At 44.9% G+C, this 18,698-nt stretch overlaps 1 protein-coding gene across 4 annotated transcripts in view; it reads right to left on the reverse strand.

Annotated features, from left to right (window-relative positions):
• Positions 1-18,698, reverse strand: part of sh3kbp1 (SH3-domain kinase binding protein 1) — a 61,367-nt gene that overhangs the window by 28,755 nt on the left and 13,914 nt on the right. For all 4 annotated transcript variants that reach the window (XM_067435632.1, XM_067435630.1, XM_067435631.1 and 1 more), the window contains exon 2: positions 17,637-17,794. In XM_067435632.1, coding sequence (XP_067291733.1) covers positions 17,637-17,794 — 158 coding nt within the window. The remainder of the gene's footprint in view (positions 1-17,636; positions 17,795-18,698) is intronic.

The raw sequence follows: 18,698 nt of genomic DNA on the forward strand, positions 1-18,698 counted from the left end.
TCTGAGCAGATCAAGTCTGTTCTGCTAAATCATAAATGCACTGGAGATAATAAGTAATGGCAGTCGCAATTTACTGCTAAACGTTCATATAAATTCACGGTACAAAAACCCTAGTTGATGAAAACAAATGACAATTTTCCAAAAATGCAAATTATATTTAAAAAAAACATAGAATATATGAAATCCAAAATATAAAATGAGATGCAAATAAAATCTAGTGAAACAATTACCCAGAAGGAGAGAGCAAAAGTGAGATAGAAAAACCAAAGGTAAAAGGTCATTTATGACAGAACATAATCTCCTTATTTCAATTCAGAGAATAGCAGATTATCTGATTTTAATTAAAAACGTGATACTGAAACAATCCTTGACAGCTGTGTCGACTTGAATCAGAGAATGAGATAAAAAAAGGGAGAAAGAAAAGCAGGATGGCACGAGTCCAGACACGATTGAGCGCTTGTGGAGAACGGATGCCTGTCTATTCTAAATTACATCGCTCATTTAATCACAGAAGAGGCTAAATTATCGGCCTATTATCGCATCACCAAAACAGGAAGCTGGGGAGCATGAATGACTGAAACAATCTGCTAGAGATTCCCCCTTTAAAAAAACCTGACCGGCCCTCTAGACTACAAGAGATCTGAGTGAGCTTTGTTAAAGCGATTCAGGCATCATGGCACTGATGGCAGAGCACAAATAGACAGACAAACAGGATAAGGGTGAGATTTACTTGTGGCAGACCTCAAACAGGAAACACCTGTAGATGGCAACATGCTTTCTCATGACTCTTTCTCTTAAAGATAAATGCACACTTCCACGTATACATCAGAATAGAATGAGTCAGATGGTCTACTGGTTATCCTTGACTAGTTATAAGAGTGGTTGAGTAGAATCTTTGGCGTGTTTTAGAGACAGAACTTATTTGAGAAGGTTTTAGCACACTACGATTTAGCATGCTGAAACTGAAAGAGAAGTTAAAAATCAAACTAAAAGTAAAAACGAAACTAAAAAAAAGTGTTCCTTTTAAAGCACAGCCTAAAATAAATAGCCATAAACCAAATAAAAACAGTGAATGATACAATTTATAAATAAATAAAGAATGCACTGTACATGAGACGCCAGAGAGCTAAGAACCACTAAGTTTTCGAAAGTCTGGTTTGTAAGTCACAGCTGCTCAACTGCATTTTTCTCCACATTTGACCGTCTGACCCATGGTCTGATATGAGATTACGTAAGATTATACACTTCTCGAGTGAGCAGGGGGTCTGGGAATGAAGCTAGACAAAATTCAACACATTTTTCAGATTCTTGTTTCCTGACACGCCACGAGTGTCTGAATGTTCACGCTCGCTTTCTCACAAAGCCAGCGGGAAGAAAAGTCACTACAGAGATGCTCAGTCTTTTCTCCTGGAAAGGGTAAAGCTTAAATAAAGAGAATGGAGACTTCTGCTCAAGTTTATTGCTGCTAGACTTTTCTCCTGAGAAAAATAACACATTTACAGATTTACAAAAATGTGCAATCAGAAGTCAAAGAACTCAAATTCATCTTATTAAATTGTCCAATACAAAGGATCTGTGCTATATCCACATTATATATATATATATATATATATATATATATATATATATATATATATATATATATATATATATATATATATATATATATATATATATATATATATATATATATATATATATATATAATGCATTATCATATGTATTCTACAGAATTTTATGTGATGCTTAAACTAAAGATACACTATTTTTGTAGTAATTTTAAGTACTTAAAGTACTTTTGACAGTAAAGACATAATATCACAAAAGATTTCTCTCAAATAAATGCTGTTCTTCCATGCTACAAAAATTCCTGAAATATTAAGCAGCACAACCGTTTAAAAATGCTGATTTGATGCTTAAGAAACATTTCTAATATTAGAATGATTTCTGATTTCTGTGACGAAGACTGAAGAATGGAATAATGGTTTACCATCACAGGAATAGATCTCATTTGAAAATATATTAAAATTCAAAACAAATATTTCAAAAGGGGTCATAAACTGGCCTTTTCAATTTTTCTATACTGTTGTCTGAGGTCAACTTATGAAGTTTGTGTGGTTTTTACATTCAAAAACATCATAATGAATAAGTAATAAGCTATTTCCCTGCCCTGCTTTGAGGCTCTCTCAAGAAACAGTCAGTTTTGATGGGCGTGCTGCACTGAAAACTTGGATGTAAACGGCCACGACTAGGATTGGATACGATTTGATTATTTAATGAGCTTCAGCTCCCCTGTGGTCAGTGGGGAAACGCAACTGGAATTAATCGCCCAGACAGCAACAGGGCTCGCAAAATGTCTTTATTAAACAAACACGATTCAACTCTCATCCACCCGTGATTGATAGGAATTTTATTTTTTTAATTAACGTTACTTGACCTGCCCAATCAATGACCATAACCGTGAACCGTACACAGTACACACACACACACACACACACACACACACACACACACACACACACACACAGCGCGCACCCTTCAAATATCAAGTCAAGAGAGTGAACAACGAACATCATAAAAGAAATGTTATTTCACGTTTTGGTAGCTCATCTGGAAAACACAAAGCCTGGGATGCTGGCCTTTGCGAGCCCTGACCCATACATGTCTGAGTATGATCCTGAATCACAATGAACCACAACTGGATTCTTCAGCCTTTGACAACATGCTAAGGTATGTTCAGTTAGACATGTACACATAATCAATACAATCTCCAACAATGCAATACTGTCACATATAAAAAACATTTTTTACTCACATTAGTGTGTTTCTTCATTCATGTTATCGCAGACATGCAACTACGATATATATATATATATATATATATATATATATATATATATATATATATATATATATATATGCTGCATTTATTTAAAGCTACACTGTGTAACTTTTTTAGTTTATTCTTAGCTAAAAACACTTAGTTCTTTCAAAAATATATGTGCTCATTAATGTATATTTACTTCTTTCAAGTAATAAAGTATTCTTGCGATACATACATACGGGTGAGGGGTTCGAATGCCGGTCGCCATGTTGCCCCTCCATCTTGAAAGTACATTAGCCAAAGAGGGACATACCCGTAAATAAAAGCTTCGCTTTTTGCGTTTTAACTCTCGATGGCACTCATTGACGAGGTCTAACTGGAAGCCATGTTAATCTTGGACTAAATTGTCCACCGTAGGAGTTAAAACGAAATCGGAATTGAGAGGAACAGAAACTAATATTCACTGGATGGTCATATACCTTTACACAAAACAAACAAACAAACAAACACCACTAGATGGGGGAAAATATCACACAGTGTAGCTTTAATTAAAAATGCAGTAAAAAACGTAATAAAGTGAAATATTATTCTGATGTACATCATCTGTTCGCTACGTGAATATATAGTAAAGTATCATTTATTTCTGTGATCAAAGCTGATTTTATCATCATTTCTCCAGTCTTCGGTGTCACTAATCATTCTCATATTAGGATTTGATGCTCAACAAACATTTATGATTATTATCAGTGTTGAAAACAGTTTTGCTGCTCATGGTGCTGCTTCATTTTTGTGGAAACCACCATACCATTCAAATATTTGTGGTCAAATGAAAAATGAGAGAAATTAATACTTTTGTTGATCAGACATAGGCTACATTAAATTTTATAATATAATTTCTTAGATAATAATTTATTTAATAAATGCAAATAAATGCTGTGCATTGAACTTTCTCATCAAATAATCCTGAAAAATAAAATGTATTATGGTTTCCACAATATTTTTAAGCAGCACAACTGTTTTCAACACAGATAATAATCAGAAATGTTTCTTGATTATAAAATCCTCATATGAGAATGATTAGTGAAGGATCATGTGACAGTGAAGACTGGAGTAATGATGATAAATTCAGCTTTGATCACAGGAATAAATTACACTTTACTATATTCACATAGAAAAAGGCTGTTTTCAATTGTAATGGTTTTTCAATATTACTGTTTTAACTGTATTTTTGATTAAATAAATGCAGCGTTGGTGTGCAGAAGATAAACATTTAAAAAGCTGTCAGTTGGCACTGCATTATTCATATGATATAGGCCTACTTTATTGTCAAAATAGCCTACATTGAGATGGCTTGATAAACACACATAAAGCATATATTGTCGCACTCGTCTGATTGTCGTCGTCACGTTTCAGCTCATAACAATTGTTCCCTTTCAGTCGGTCATGTTCGACGTACGTCAAAACTGAACCGACAAATGGGATCTTACTTTAGAGACCAATCCTACTTCGAGCATCTAACAACGAGCCAATGAAATTTGGCATGCGATCACGCATTCCACGCTCCGCCCCGCAGCGCGGGTATAAATAGGAAGTGGAATGGTAGATCAGCGCTTTCTACTTCGGAGCCGAACAGTTTCATTTGCTGTTTCTACGAAGAGCTTTCTGACTACGAGTCAAATTCCTGTGAACGAGAGTTTGCCAGTGCGGGTGATACGGCGCGTCAGCGAGAGACCGTCCACATCAGTGACTGAGTGTACAAAGAGCTGTTGGTTCGCTGAGCGTTTCCTTGCATTAGACTACATTACAGTTGGTTCGCTGGGCGCTACACACATATCACTGAGAGCTCACGCAGGCTTGCACTATCGAACTGCGTGGAGCCGCGGTCATCTCCCTGAGTGCTTCAGCACTAAAAGAGCAACTTCCATTCACAAAAGAGCAACACGGTTTGACCCTGCGTCTTTTTCAAGATGTCATTCAAGCCGTGTGTTTCTGGGTGCGGTCGATTTCTGTCTCCGCTTGACGGACACGTTCGTTGTCTCTCGTGTCTGGGCGCACAGCACGCTGAGGCTGCGTTCGTGGATGAGACATGTTCCCATTGCGGGAATATGTCCATTGCAGTGTTGCGGTCCCGTCTCCAATACCTCAGAAGAGGTGGAACACCATCGTCCATCCCCCGATCTAGTGGTCCTCCAGCTGCAAAGCAGAGGGCTACTACTTTGGCTGATGACCTTGGTGGGGACCTGAGGGTGTCGGTCAGGGTAAACCCGACGGGTCTCACGGCTCCTCGGGCCCCTCCCCCCTCCACTGTACCGGTGGAGCTTCCGGAAGGGCGCGCTGACCTCCCACGTGGAGCGCCAGTCGTCTCTTTTGGGGCTCCGGCGGAGGACCAGATGTCGGTTGCTGCATCGGGGGATGAGCTAATGGGTTCCGAGGATGAAGACTCGGCTGCGTTGCCCCCTTCGGGTGTGACAGCGTTGCCCGAGTCTGACCCGGAACTTACGGCTATGCTTGCCCGGGCCGCCGCAAGTGTCGGGCTTGAGTGGAACCCTCCACCACGTCCCGAACCTTCGCGGCTGGATGATTGGTTTCTCGGGACGGGTCGCGCTGGTTCTCAGCGTCCCGCCCCGGTGCCTTTCTTCCCGGAAGTGCATCAGGAGCTCACGAAGTCCTGGGTGGCGCCGTACAGCGCACGCCAGCGATCGACTGACTCCTCCATCCTCACCACTCTCGATGGTGGTGCAGCTAAGGGTTACGAGGGGATCCCTCCAGTCGAGCGGTTGGTTGCGATGCACCTGTGTCCTAAGACCGCTGCGGACTGGAGGCACGCCCCGCGTCTCCCCTCCCGGGCGTGTAAGTTCTCGTCCGGCTTGACGGGCAAGGCTTACTTAGCCTGCGGAGAAGCTGCATCAGCTTTGCACGCCATGGCGCTCCTGCAGGTCCACCAGGCCAAAGCGCTCATGGAACTGCACGAGGGTGGTTCCGACCAGGCAGTTATGCAGGAACTGCGAGCCGCGACGGACCTCGCCCTCCGGGCGACGAAAGTCACGGCCCGCTCCCTGGGTCGGGCGATGTCCACCTTGGTGGTCCAGGAACGCCACCTGTGGCTGAACCTGACAGACATGCGGGACTCGGACAAGGTTCGGTTTCTAAACGCCCCTGTCTGTCAGGCCGGCCTCTTCGGCGACGCCATCGAGGACTTTGCCCAGCAGTTCTCGGTGGCCAAGAAGCAGACGGAGGCCATCAAAAACATCCTGCCCCGGCGGCCCGCTGCTGCCTCCACCCAGCCGCCCGGGGCAGCCCCCCAGTCTGCTCGTCGCCGAGGGCGTCCTCCAGCGTCCGCCTCCGCCCCTGCCAAGCCCAAGCAGCAGCCTCCACCCGCGAAGCAGGGTGCCGGACGCAAGGGGGCCGCCCAACCCGTCCAAGGGCCCGCCAAACCTGCCGGCAAGCGTAAGGGGAAGCGGCCCTGAGACGGGCAGCCCAGGGAGAAGAGGAGCTGCTCTGAGGGAGATGATGTCCGCATCCCTCCCACCCCCCCGGAGGAGGACCGGGGGGGCATCACTGGTTACAACATCTCTGCTGCTGGCTCTCCGGAGTCCAGCGGTACCCACATTCTCACCAAAAGAGCAATTTCCTCTCTCTCTGGGCCCCAAGAGGGTCAGGTTGGCAGTGTGCGATGCCCACGGGCCTTGTCACTCCTTTCCTACCCTCCCGTCGCCAGGGGGCAGCTGTGTGGGGCTCGAGGACGCCCCCGGGCCTTCTCACCCACACACTGCCTCTCTCGTGAGCACTCAGTCAACACTCCGGGCCGCCCACGGGCCTTCCGGGTCGGGGCTGAGTGCTTCACTTCCCTGCCTCCGGGCAGTGGACAGCAGAGTGGGCTCCGAGGACGCCCCCGGGCCTTCTCACCCACTCTCTGTCCAAACCAGGAGTGCTCAGGCAACACTACGGGCCGCCTCCGGGCCTCCCGAGTCGGGCCAGAGTACTCCGCTTCGCTGCCCCACCCCGGGCACGTCTGTGGTGCCGTTGGTCCCGCTTGTACGGTCTCTGGGGGCCTGGCTAGGTCTCCCCAGGCCGTCTCGCTGGCTCATCCGTACCATCAGACTCGGCTACGCGATTCAGTTCGCACGCCGGCCACCCAAGTACAAGGGCATCCTCTTCACCTCCGTGCGAAGCAGCGATGCTCAAGTCTTGCGGTCAGAGATCGAGGTCCTACTGGCGAAGGACGCGATCGAGCCGGTTCCTCCAGCCGATATGAAGACGGGGTTTTACAGCCCCTACTTCATTGTGCCCAAGAAAGGGGGTGGGTTACGGCCAATCCTGGACCTGCGAGTTCTGAATCGGGCCCTGCACAAGCTCCCGTTCAGGATGTTGACGCAGAAACGCATTTTCCAATGCATCCGTCCCCAGGATTGGTTTGCAGCGATCGACCTGAAGGACGCGTACTTCCATGTGTCTATTCTCCCTCGACACAGACCGTTCCTACGCTTTGCGTTCGAGGGGAAAGCATATCAGTACAAGGTCCTGCCCTTCGGGCTGTCCCTGTCGCCCCGCGTCTTTACGAAGGTCGCGGAGGCAGCCATTGTTCCACTCAGAGAACGCGGCGTTCGGATTCTCAACTACCTCGACGATTGGCTGATCCTAGCCCAGTCGAAGGACCAGTTGTGCGAACACAGGGACCTGGTGCTCAGTCACCTCAGCCAGTTGGGCCTTCGGGTCAACCGAGAGAAGAGCAAACTCTGTCCCACACAGAGGATCTCTTATCTCGGTATGGAGCTGGACTCGGTCAACCGGACGGCGCGCCTCACCGAGGAGCGAGTCCAGTCGGTGTTGAACTGCTTGAATATGTTCAAGAGCAGGACAGCGGTCCCACTGAAATTCTTTCAGAGGCTCCTGGGGCATATGGCATCTGCAGCCGCGGTCACGCCGCTCGGATTGCTTCATATGAGACCGCTTCAACGCTGGCTCAATGGCCGAGTCCCGAGGTGGGCGTGGCAGAGAGGTCAGTACCGGGTCCCAGTGACTCCTTACTGCCGCCAAACCTTCAGCCCGTGGTCCAGCACTTCGTTTCTCCGGGCCGGGGTGCCCCTAGAACAAGTGTCCAGGCATGCTGTGCTATTCACGGATGCCTCCACCACAGGCTGGGGGGCCACGTACAACGGGCATGCAGTTGCTGGTCTGTGGACGGGGCCGCAATTGCATTGGCATATCAATTGCCTCGAGTTACTGGCAGTACATCTGGCACTCCGCCGCCTCAAGGGGCCGCTGCGTGGCAAGCATGTACTGGTCCGTACGGACAGCACCACGGCCGTTGCGTACATCAACCGTCAGGGTGGTCTACGCTCCCGTCGTCTGCTCCAACTCGCCCGCCACCTCCTCCTGTGGAGTCAGAAGCAGCTGAGGTCGCTTCGGGCCATTCATGTCCCTGGTGTGCTGAACCAGACAGCCGACGAGCTCTCTCGTCAGCCGACACCTCCGGGAGAGTGGGGACTCCACCCCCAGGCGGTCCAGCTGATATGGGACCAGTTCGGAGCCGCACAGGTCGACCTGTTTGCCTCTCCGGACTCGACCCATTGCCAGTGGTACTATTCCCTGACCGGGGGTACCCTCGGCACAGATGCACTGGCGCACAGCTGGCCCCGGGACCTACGCAAGTATGCGTTTCCCCCAGTGAGCCTTCTTGCACAGACTCTGTGCAAGGTCAGGGAGGACGAGGAGCAGGTCTTGTTAGTTGCGCCGTATTGGCCCAACCGGACCTGGTTCCCAGAACTCACACTCCTCGCGACAGCCCCTCCTTGGCCGATTCCCCTGAGGAAGGACCTTCTTTCTCAGGGACGGGGCACGCTATGGCACCCGCGTCCAGACCTCTGGAATCTTCATGTCTGGTCCCTGGACGGGATGCGGAGGTTCTAGATGGACTACCACAAGCTGTCGTAGATACCATCGCTTCAGCTAGAGCCCCCTCTACGAGGCGCCTCTATGCTCTGAAGTGGAACCTGTTCGTTGAGTGGTGCGCTTCCCGCCGGGAAGACCCCCGAAGGTGTTCGATCAGTGTCGTGCTTTCCTTCCTGCAAGATGGGTTGGAGAGAAGGCTGTCTCCCTCCACCCTCAAGGTATATGCTGCAGCAATAGCAGCGTACCATGATGTAGTAGAAGGTAAGTCCGTGGGGAAGCACGACCTAATCGTCAGGTTCCTCAGAGGTGCGAGGAGACTAAATCCTCCTCGTCCATCCTCGATACCCTCTTGGGACTTAGCTCTAGTGCTCCGAGCACTTCAGAGCCCTCCCTTCGAGCCTTTGGCGTCTTGTGAGTTGAAAATCTTGTCAATGAAGACAGTGCTCCTGACGGCATTGGCCTCGATCAAGAGGGTAGGGGACCTGCATGCACTTTCGGTCAACGAATCGTGCCTAGAGTTCGGGCCGGGTAACTCTCACGTTGTCCTGAGACCCCGGCCCGGATATGTGCCCAAGGTTCCTACCACTCCCTTCCGGGATCAGGTGGTGAACCTGCAAGCGCTGCCTTCGGAGGAGGCAGACCCAGCCCTGGCTTTGCTGTGTCCGGTCCGCGCTCTTCGCGCTTACGTTGACCGGACCCAAAGCCTTCGGACCTCAGAGCAACTCTTCGTCTGTTACGGAGGCCAGAAGGCTGTCTCCAAGCAGAGGTTAGCCCACTGGATAGTGGATGCTATAGTCTTGGCCTACCAGTCCCAAGACGTGCCTTGCCCGTTCGGTGTAAGGGCTCACTCCACTCGGAGTGTTGCTTCTTCCTGGGCGCTGGCTCAAGGCGCCTCGCTGACAGACATATGTAGAGCTGCGGGCTGGGCGACACCTAACACGTTTGCTAGATTCTATAGCTTACGTGTAGAGCCGGTATCTTCCCGCATCCTCGCCCCCAGGGGCCAGGAGCGCTAAGTGCCCGTTCTAAGTGTCGGCTTGCGAAACGCCACTCCCGCCCTCTGGGCCGGATACGTGCGTCTATTGTCTCCAGTTGTGTTCCCCGGGGAAACCGGCTAACCCTGTCGAGCTCCTCCGTCACCCCTCCGGTGTCAGACGTTGCGGACCGTCTGACGCCAGGCCTGCACCCGTATGCTTGTGAAACGTGGCTGTAGGCTGGGTTCCATATGTAGCGGTTCCCTCACGGCAACCCCATATGTGTATTCTTCCACGGTATCAGCTACCCTTCGGGCTAGCCCCGTGTCTTTCCCTCGACAGAGCCCGCTCTGTCGTCTCTGGGCGTGTTCTTTCCCCCCTTCAATCAGGCTGGAACCACCCCAGAGACTGCCATATGTTGCACTACCCTGCCAGGTTAGTCCTTATGTGTACTCTGCCACCTCTCCTTCCCTGAAGGACGTGGCCCCGCAGCGTACCCTCTCTCTCAAGAACGAGGTAGGCACGCTTTCCCAGCGTTATCCAATAGTCATTCTGAGTGGGTCTTGCAGAAACAGCAGTGACTGTACTCCCTGCTTGGAGCCCTGACTTCCATACCATACTAGACGGTGCAGTGCGCTCAAGCAGGACGCTGGAAGGGCCAGCATCCTGGCGTTTTCCATAGGGATCCCATTCGTCGGTTCAGTTCTGACGTACGTCGAACGTGACCGACTGAAAGGGAACGTCTCGGTTACGTATGTAACCCTCGTTCCCTGAAGGAGGGAACGGAGATGTACGTCCCGTCGCCAGATGCTGTGCTTCCGCTGGGAGTCCGGTCACCTTTCGGCTCCTCAGTAGGAAAAGCGCTGATCTACCATTCCACTTCCTATTTATACCCGCGCTGCGGGGCGGAGCGTGGAATGCGTGATCGCATGCCAAATTTCATTGGCTCGTTGTTAGATGCTCGAAGTAGGATTGGTCTCTAAAGTAAGATCCCATTCGTCGGTTCAGTTCTGACGTACGTCTCCGTTCCCTCCTTCAGGGAACGAGGGTTACATACGTAACCGAGACGTTTTCCTTCAGCTGCTTTTGGACTTTCTGTGAGAGCGCCCTTCTCATATTTAGATACGAATAAAACGACAGGTCAGGCATAGATCATTTTTTGTCTCTGAATTTAAATCTTGATGAATTCACATTGGTTTCTATGTATAAATACACTTGCCCGTGACCTCAAGAAGCACGCAATCAACCGAGGTTAGAGAAAGCTGTCTTTACCGTCCCTGTTAACTTGCCCGCCCTCGAGCAGGTAACGCCGGTTCGAATCCCGCTCGAAGTGGGTCGACTAGGATCGGTGAGACCCAGTAAAAGTGCGGGGGATGAAAATACACTTTATTAAAAGTGCAGGGGACATGTATTTAAGATACATATAATTCTTGCAGACCCCAAACTTTTGAATTAAGTAGCCTCCTGAGAAATTAAAGATAATATTAAAGGAGACATGGAGACAATTTGTTTTTACTAATACAATAGCTACTGCAAAAGCCCAACAGATTGCTATCCATCTTGAATGTGATTTGATCACTCAAACCAAACTCAAAAACAGCCATCACATGAATTGAAGAGAATGTACAGCAAAAAAAAAAAAAAAAATGGAATAGGATAATGGAATAAATCATGGAAGAAACTTGCATAGAATGTTTGCATAAAGTACGTAAAAATGCACTCAGAGAAATAAAACTTTCCTCACGAAAGGTCTTAAATACAAACAGCATGTTGACTCACATTTACAAATTTTTAAGGTCATCAAGCTGCTGAACTGTGTACATGGTGCATGAATTAACGTACACACAAATAAGCGTAAAGTTCCAACCTTGCTCAGCTGCTCCACGACCACTGTGAGCCGTATGATACGCGTGTGCTGTGCTATGAGCTGTTCAGGTGGAAACCTGACTCCCACACTGTTTTACTGATACCCCAAACTCAGCACAATCCAAACCCACAGAGGGAACATAACAAAACTGGCCCTGCTTTAGTATGCAGACACCATGAATTGCTTCTGAAACACCCCATCGCTGCCAAAATCTGCTTTTTGCGTTAGTGTCATTGTTCTGAGAATGGGTGTGTAATGTGTTAATACTCTTGAGCATCAATTTGAAGGTCAGACTGGGTTTATTTAAAAATATGTATGTATATGTGGGTGTGGTTACTATGCAAACCAGTCTCAGAGTAGAAATGTTGCTCTAGCTTATTTAGTAGCCTTTTATTTGGCAAACTTAAACCTGTATGATGCTATTCTGTGAAAAACAAAAGAAGATATTATAAAGAATTGTGTAACCAAAAACCAAAACCAAAAATTATTCAGACACCAGATATAATGTTTTACTAGTGGGTGCAGGACACCATAGTTAATTTCTGTAAGTGAGGATTAGCCAAATAAAGGAAACTCTAAAATAGAATACCCAAAAGTTCTTAGTTCTAAATTTATCTAAAAAAAAAATTCATACACTTTGACCTACCCATATTTTGCTTAAAGGAACACTCCACCGTTTTTAAAAATACTATATTACTATATGGGACTATACAGGGAGTGCAGAATTATTAGGCAAGTTGTATTTTTGAGGATTAATTTTATTATTGAACAACAACCATGTTCTCAATGAACACAAAAAACTCATTAATATCAAAGCTGAATATTTTTGGAAGATTTAGTTTTTAGTTTTAGCTATTTTAGGGGGATATCTGTGTGTGCAGGTGACTATTACTGTGCATAATTATTAGGCAACTTAACAAAAAACAAATTTATACTCATTTCAATTATTTATTTTTACCAGTGAAACCAATATAACATCTCAACATTCACAAATATACATTTCTGACATTCAAAAACCAAACAAAAACAAATCAGTGACCAATATAGCCACGTTTCTTTGCAAGGACACTCAAAAGCCTGCCATCCATGGATTCTGTCAGTGTTTTGATCTGTTCACCATCAACATTGCGTGCAGCAGCAACCACAGCCTCCCAGACACTGTTCAGAGAGGTGTACTGTTTTCCCTCCTTGTAAATCACACATTTGATGATGGACCACAGGTTCTCAATGGGGTTCAGATCAGGTGAACAAGGAGGCCATATCATTAGATTTTCTTCTTTTATACCCTTTCTTGCCAGCCACGCTGTGGAGTACTTGGACGCGTGTGATGGAACATTGTCCTGCATGAAAATCATGTTTTTCTTGAAGGATGCAGACTTCTTCCTGTACCACTGCTTGAAGAAGGTGTCTTCCAGAAACTGGCAGTAGGACTGGGAGTTGAGCTTGACTCCATCCTTAACCCGTAAAGGCCCCACAAGCTCATCTTTGATGATACCAGCCCAAACTAGTACTCCACCTCCACCTTGCTGGCGTCTGAGTCGGACTGGAGCTCTCTGCCCTTTACCAATCCTGCCCTTTTTCCACACGCTTCTTGTGACCCTGTTGACTATTTTGAATGAAACGCTTGATTGTTCGATGATCACGCTTCAGAAGCTTGGCTATTTTAAGACTGCTGCATCCCTCTGCAATATATCTCACTATTTTTGACTTTTCTGAGCCTGTCAAGTCCTTCTTTTGACCCATTTTGCCAAAGGAAAGGAAGTTGCCTAATAATTATGCACACCTGATGTAGGGTGTTGATGTCATTAGACCACACCCCTTCTCATTACAGAGATGCACATCACCTAATATGCTTAATTGGTAGTAGGCTTTCCAGCCTATACAGCTTGGAGTAAGACAACATGCATAACGAGGATGATGTGGTCAAAATACTCATTTGCCTAATAATTCTGCACTCCCTGTATTATGGGTATTACTTGGGCGCAGAGATATCACGCAACACGTTGTGATCGCTCAACAGCCAGAGAGCAGTGCTTGGCCTGTGCTTCCCCATAATATAGTCCCAAATCAATATCTGCCTAGGAAATTGCCTAGTCTTAATCTGCATCGCTATTTGTACTCGTTGTGAATACGCAGGCCACAAGAAGTAATCAGGTGTTTTTTTGCATAGCTAAGCTAGCGGCGACCCTGCCAAACTAACAAAAGACAAAAATGCATTTGCCCACATATCTAAATGTAGGAAAGAAGCAGCCTAGAAATCTAGACACACCCTATAGAAATCTAATCTGCCACGAGTGCCGTCTAGCAACTCTCAATACACTTCTGAGCTGTAAAAGCCAAACTCTGGTCGGGCCAATCACATCGTGTATAGAGTAGGTGGGCGGGACTTACATAATGATGGCTGAGTTGCGCTTGCGTGCTACTAGTAAACACAGAAACTGTCGAATGGCGGTCTTTCGAATCAGCGTTGACCGCGACTCTGTAAGACTTGGAGTTAAGCTTTTCTCTGAGAAAAGAACAAAGAACGGCACTGAAGTCATTCTTAAAAAGGGAAGATGTGTTCAGAGTTTTGCCGACCGGATACGGCGAAAGTTTAATCTGTCAACGAGCTCCACTTCACCTTCGTTGCTCTGGTTGGTTGTAGCGCTATCCTATTGTGTGCAGAGGAAGTTTGAAAGACAACCGTTTATCCCGCCCCTCAGATTGAGCCCTGTCAATGGTGAGTTTCCAGACCAAACATCTAGATGTGGGTCTGGCTTGTCAGGCTAGGAAAGAAGTTAAATAAACCCTGTTTCTAAAAATGGTGGAGTGTTCCTTTAAGTTTTTTTTCTTTCTTAAATTGCTGATGCCACCTTTTACACCACAGTCTGAACAAAATTAAGACAAAATATTATCAAGACAAATTTGTTCTGGCACTGAGTTCTGGTCATATTTTATTACCATTTTCCATAGCGAATAAACTGTGATAATGTGAGAAATGATGAAGGTGTCTGAATACATTTTGGTTTAACTATATAATGAAAGTCAATGCAACACTGAACCACAACGACTTTAATTTTATGAAAAAATATTGAATATATGAAGTCATACTAATTAAAAAAGACAGTTTTTGGGAGAAATATCTCTCTAAGAACTTTTTATAATCAGCTTCTAGTCTGTGAAGATAATCTTGATTTGTTTTAAGGAATAACTTTATATGAGGATTGTTTTAAATGTATTTCGAGTGAGTGCCGCCCATTGGTCAAGCTAAAGCTGAGAAAAGTATGTTTAAATTGCACAGGCAGACTTTCTTACCATCTCACTGCATCTGCCCTCCCCAGTGCCATCAGAGGAAGTGTATACTTCCCTCTAACCATAGAAGAGGAAGTGACCTCACAAAGCTGCAATCTCACTGCATAACTGCAGCGTTTATAGGCCTATACAGACAAGCTAAAGGTTGTAGGATCAAAATAAAACAACACAACAGTCTCAATTCAAGACTAAATTTAGATGATTCATACATCAAATGAATCAAAAGTCCCAAACAACACAAGTTAAGGACAGAAAAACAAACCTTCCTGAAATAGTTTGGCGTTTCATTTGTATGAGCAAATCATAATGAACAAATAAACAAAAACTAAAAGAAGACTACAAAGCAACATAATGGATATTGTAAAGCACTTTTTTGGACATTTAGTTTCTTTAGGACTGTGTCTTCCAACTACTTTTGTAATCTTTTCTTTTCATACAACAGAAAAGTGGCTGGATGTTAAGCTTAATTAAAATGATTAATTTGTAAATTTTTTAAAGTCTCATTTAATTGAGACAAAATTTAGACTCAACTCTGATTTGATTCAGACTTCAAATGACTCAGACTTGAGTGGGCCCAAAGTTGAGAGAGTTTTAACAGAGAAAGAAAAGATTTTCAGACAAAAGCTTGCCTGAAGTAATTCAATGATGTTTTTTGATGAACAGTTTCTAACTTTGATAAAGTCAAACTTCACATGCTTCCATTTATGAGCATATCATAATGAACAAATAAACAGAGAACTAAAACTAAAAGAACATGAAAATGATTTTGCAACAGGGTTATAAAAATAACCTGCTAAAACAAGGGCTTTGAGAATTGACGTATAAACATTTCTGCTAACCACACGACTTTCACTAATGTTCACAACATCATTTGCAGTATTACTTGTTGAAAAGTAGTGTTTAAAGTAAAGAACAAATAAAACAAACATAAAATGAGAACTGTACTATGAAAATACTGAGAATTCCCCTAGTGTGATTAGAAAGAGCCCAGATCACGCCTTACTGGTGATAAGTATAAAGCGCTACTATGCTAACAAGCTTTCATGGACTTTCACACCTGAGCTCATGGCAACCTGCTTGAGGAGTACACAGGTGTCCTCCTGCTTACGTCCCTGATGTTTTGATTTCATCTTAGAGAGAGCGAGAGAGAGAGAGAGAGAGATAGAGAGAGAGAGAGAGAGAGAGAGAGAGAGAGAGAGAGAGAGAGAGAGAGAGAGAGAGAGAGAGAGAGAGAGAGAGAGAGAGAGAGAGAGAGAGAGAGAGAGAGAGCACACCGAGATACTATCTTTATATCAACATTAGCTTACTGTACGTCTGCAGTGCTAAAGCTCAGTGTGACCAACACTCTTCCAGTCAGCACACACACTGACACAAACAACCTCGCCATCCTCTGACAGTCAGCATTCATGGTTGCCTGCTGAGTCCAGGTCAGCACAAAAATACACACTTGCGAACACATTAGTGCTGGGTGATATATAGCGAATATTCATTAAATGACACATCGTCCCTGCCCACCATACCCAAGATTCAGTTTTTATTGGTTGAACTTTCAAAAGGTGTTGAAAAATACTGCTTCATGTCCGTGATGTGAGAGGATCCCGGAAGTCCTATGTCTTTAGCCAAGCAGCATGCCATGTCAGTCCATGAGGGTTTTCTGAAGATCTGTGTATCATGTTATATTGTGTGTGGGCTTGTTTGAAATGCTCTAAAAAGTAAAGATTTGTGATTTGTTATGGTTTTGTTAAGTTACAAAGCAAAATATGGTGCAAAAGCCTCATCTTTATACTGTTTGGATGTGGGTTGGCAGTGACTTTTTTATGGTTTTACATCATCAAATTGCAATCAGTTTGTGAGATCTGTTGTGTATTTGGTCATAATTGGTGTTTGATTGAAATGATGGTTGCACAGAAATTAATCTTTTCAGAACATCTATATCAGAATTCTGAGATATAAATTTGCAGTTGCGTGATATAAAGTCACAAATCCATAAGATTCCATAGGTCGGCGAGGATATTTGGCCATGGGCCAAAAAAAAATCGCTACTTGATGGTGGGCCAGAATAGTCAAGGGATCATTTAAGAAATAAATTGATGAAAAATACAACTAGAATGGCCTGACATACTGTTACAGTGCCTTTTGTAACTGGTAGAGAGCTGTTACTCTGTTAAAAAAATTGGATAACTTAATGAAAGCAGTAGTGACACGTAACTGGACAACTATTTTCATTTACTAACTTGCAGCACAGACCCTTGTGCTAAAACACACATATTTGGGAGATGTGGAATGGATAAAAATAACTCAAAAAAATAAAAGAGGACTTGAATAAGCCTATTAATTGCATGCTCATAACAAATTTGAGTATTTGCCACTTTTAGAGGCGTGTCTAGCGACTCTTTTGAATGTCTTTCGGAACTTTTCAAATTAAAAGCTCTCAATTCATCCCACAATAAAACATTGCTGCAAAAGCACTCATACTTTTTTTTTTAAAGTTAAAATCACAAAAGACAAATTAACTGTTGTTGTAATTTCTTAGTTGCTGACCACTGACATATAAAAATATAGACATATGTATTGCTTTTTGCAAAAAAGTGTGAAAAATTTCAAGATAATAGCTTTTGATATAACGCTCAGTCCTAACACACTCCCACTCATTTACACATTTAGTGTTATTAGCTTGGTCATGCTAAAGGGCAAAGAACTGATGGCCTGAGATGAGACTTGCTGTGAATTCATCCTCTACCTCCTGCAGTGAAAGGTCAAAAGAGCAAATACTGAGCTCAGCACTTACCCTGACAAAGTTGTCGGGGAAGAGCCCCCTCCGACCGTCCAACTCTCCCTCCCACCAGCCCCCCTCATCCTTCCTGATGTTACTGATGATGTCACCGACAGCGATGGTCAACTCGTCATCATGCTGGGCCTGGTAATCAAACTCCACAATGGCTTCCACTAAGAGAGAGGAAAGCAAACAGAAAGACTTAGAGGTCACACAGGAAGCAGGATATACAGTGCTGCACAAGACTCACAGGATATACAGTACTGCACAAGACTCACATTGACACAAACATTCGCAATTCAAATCTACAGCAGATAATATGTTTAATTTTTTTTCAAATATCAATATGTAATTGTGATCATCCATACATTTGACCTTATATGAGATGGAAATACTTTTTATATGACTTTTGTAAATCAGCATAAACAGCCCACAAAGATCTTGTTTTGGTACTGTTGCTATTCTTATGTAGTAATGTTAAACTAGATTTTGTAGTGGTGCTTGCATACGTTGCTGCAACAAATCCATGCTGTTGTGGGTGGTTGCCAGGGCATTTCCATGCGTGTAGCAATATGTTTGGAGTGTTTGTAGCATGTTGCTATGCTGCTATGTGTCCTGGGTTGTTTCTAGGGTGTTGCTAGGGTAAATGGTTGGAAGTGCATTTATAGGTGTAGATAGGTTGTTCTTTATGTTTTCTAGGGTGTTGTGAGGTGATTCTATGGCTTACTTGATGGTTTATGGCTTGGAGAGGGGAGTATAAAGTGTTCTGGATGGTTTCTAGGGTGTTGTTAGGTAATTCTAGGGTGTTCTGGGTGGTTGCCAGGGAATTGCTATGTTGGTACTAAGGTGTTTGGAATGTTTTGTAGTGTGTTGCTATGCTGCTCGTCATGTTCTGATTGTTTCTAGAGTGCTTCTAGGAGATTTTATTCTACTCTGGATAGTGTCTAGGGTGTTGCTATGTCATTTTAGGGTGTTCTGTGTGGTTGCCAGTGCATTGCTGTGTGGGAATTAAGGTTTTTAGAACGTTTTAGTGTGTTGCTATGCTGCTCTGCATGCTCTGTTTTTTTCTAGAGTGTT

This window comes from Pseudorasbora parva, chromosome 24, assembly GCF_024679245.1.
Source record: "Pseudorasbora parva isolate DD20220531a chromosome 24, ASM2467924v1, whole genome shotgun sequence".
NCBI lineage: Eukaryota > Metazoa > Chordata > Actinopteri > Cypriniformes > Gobionidae > Pseudorasbora > Pseudorasbora parva.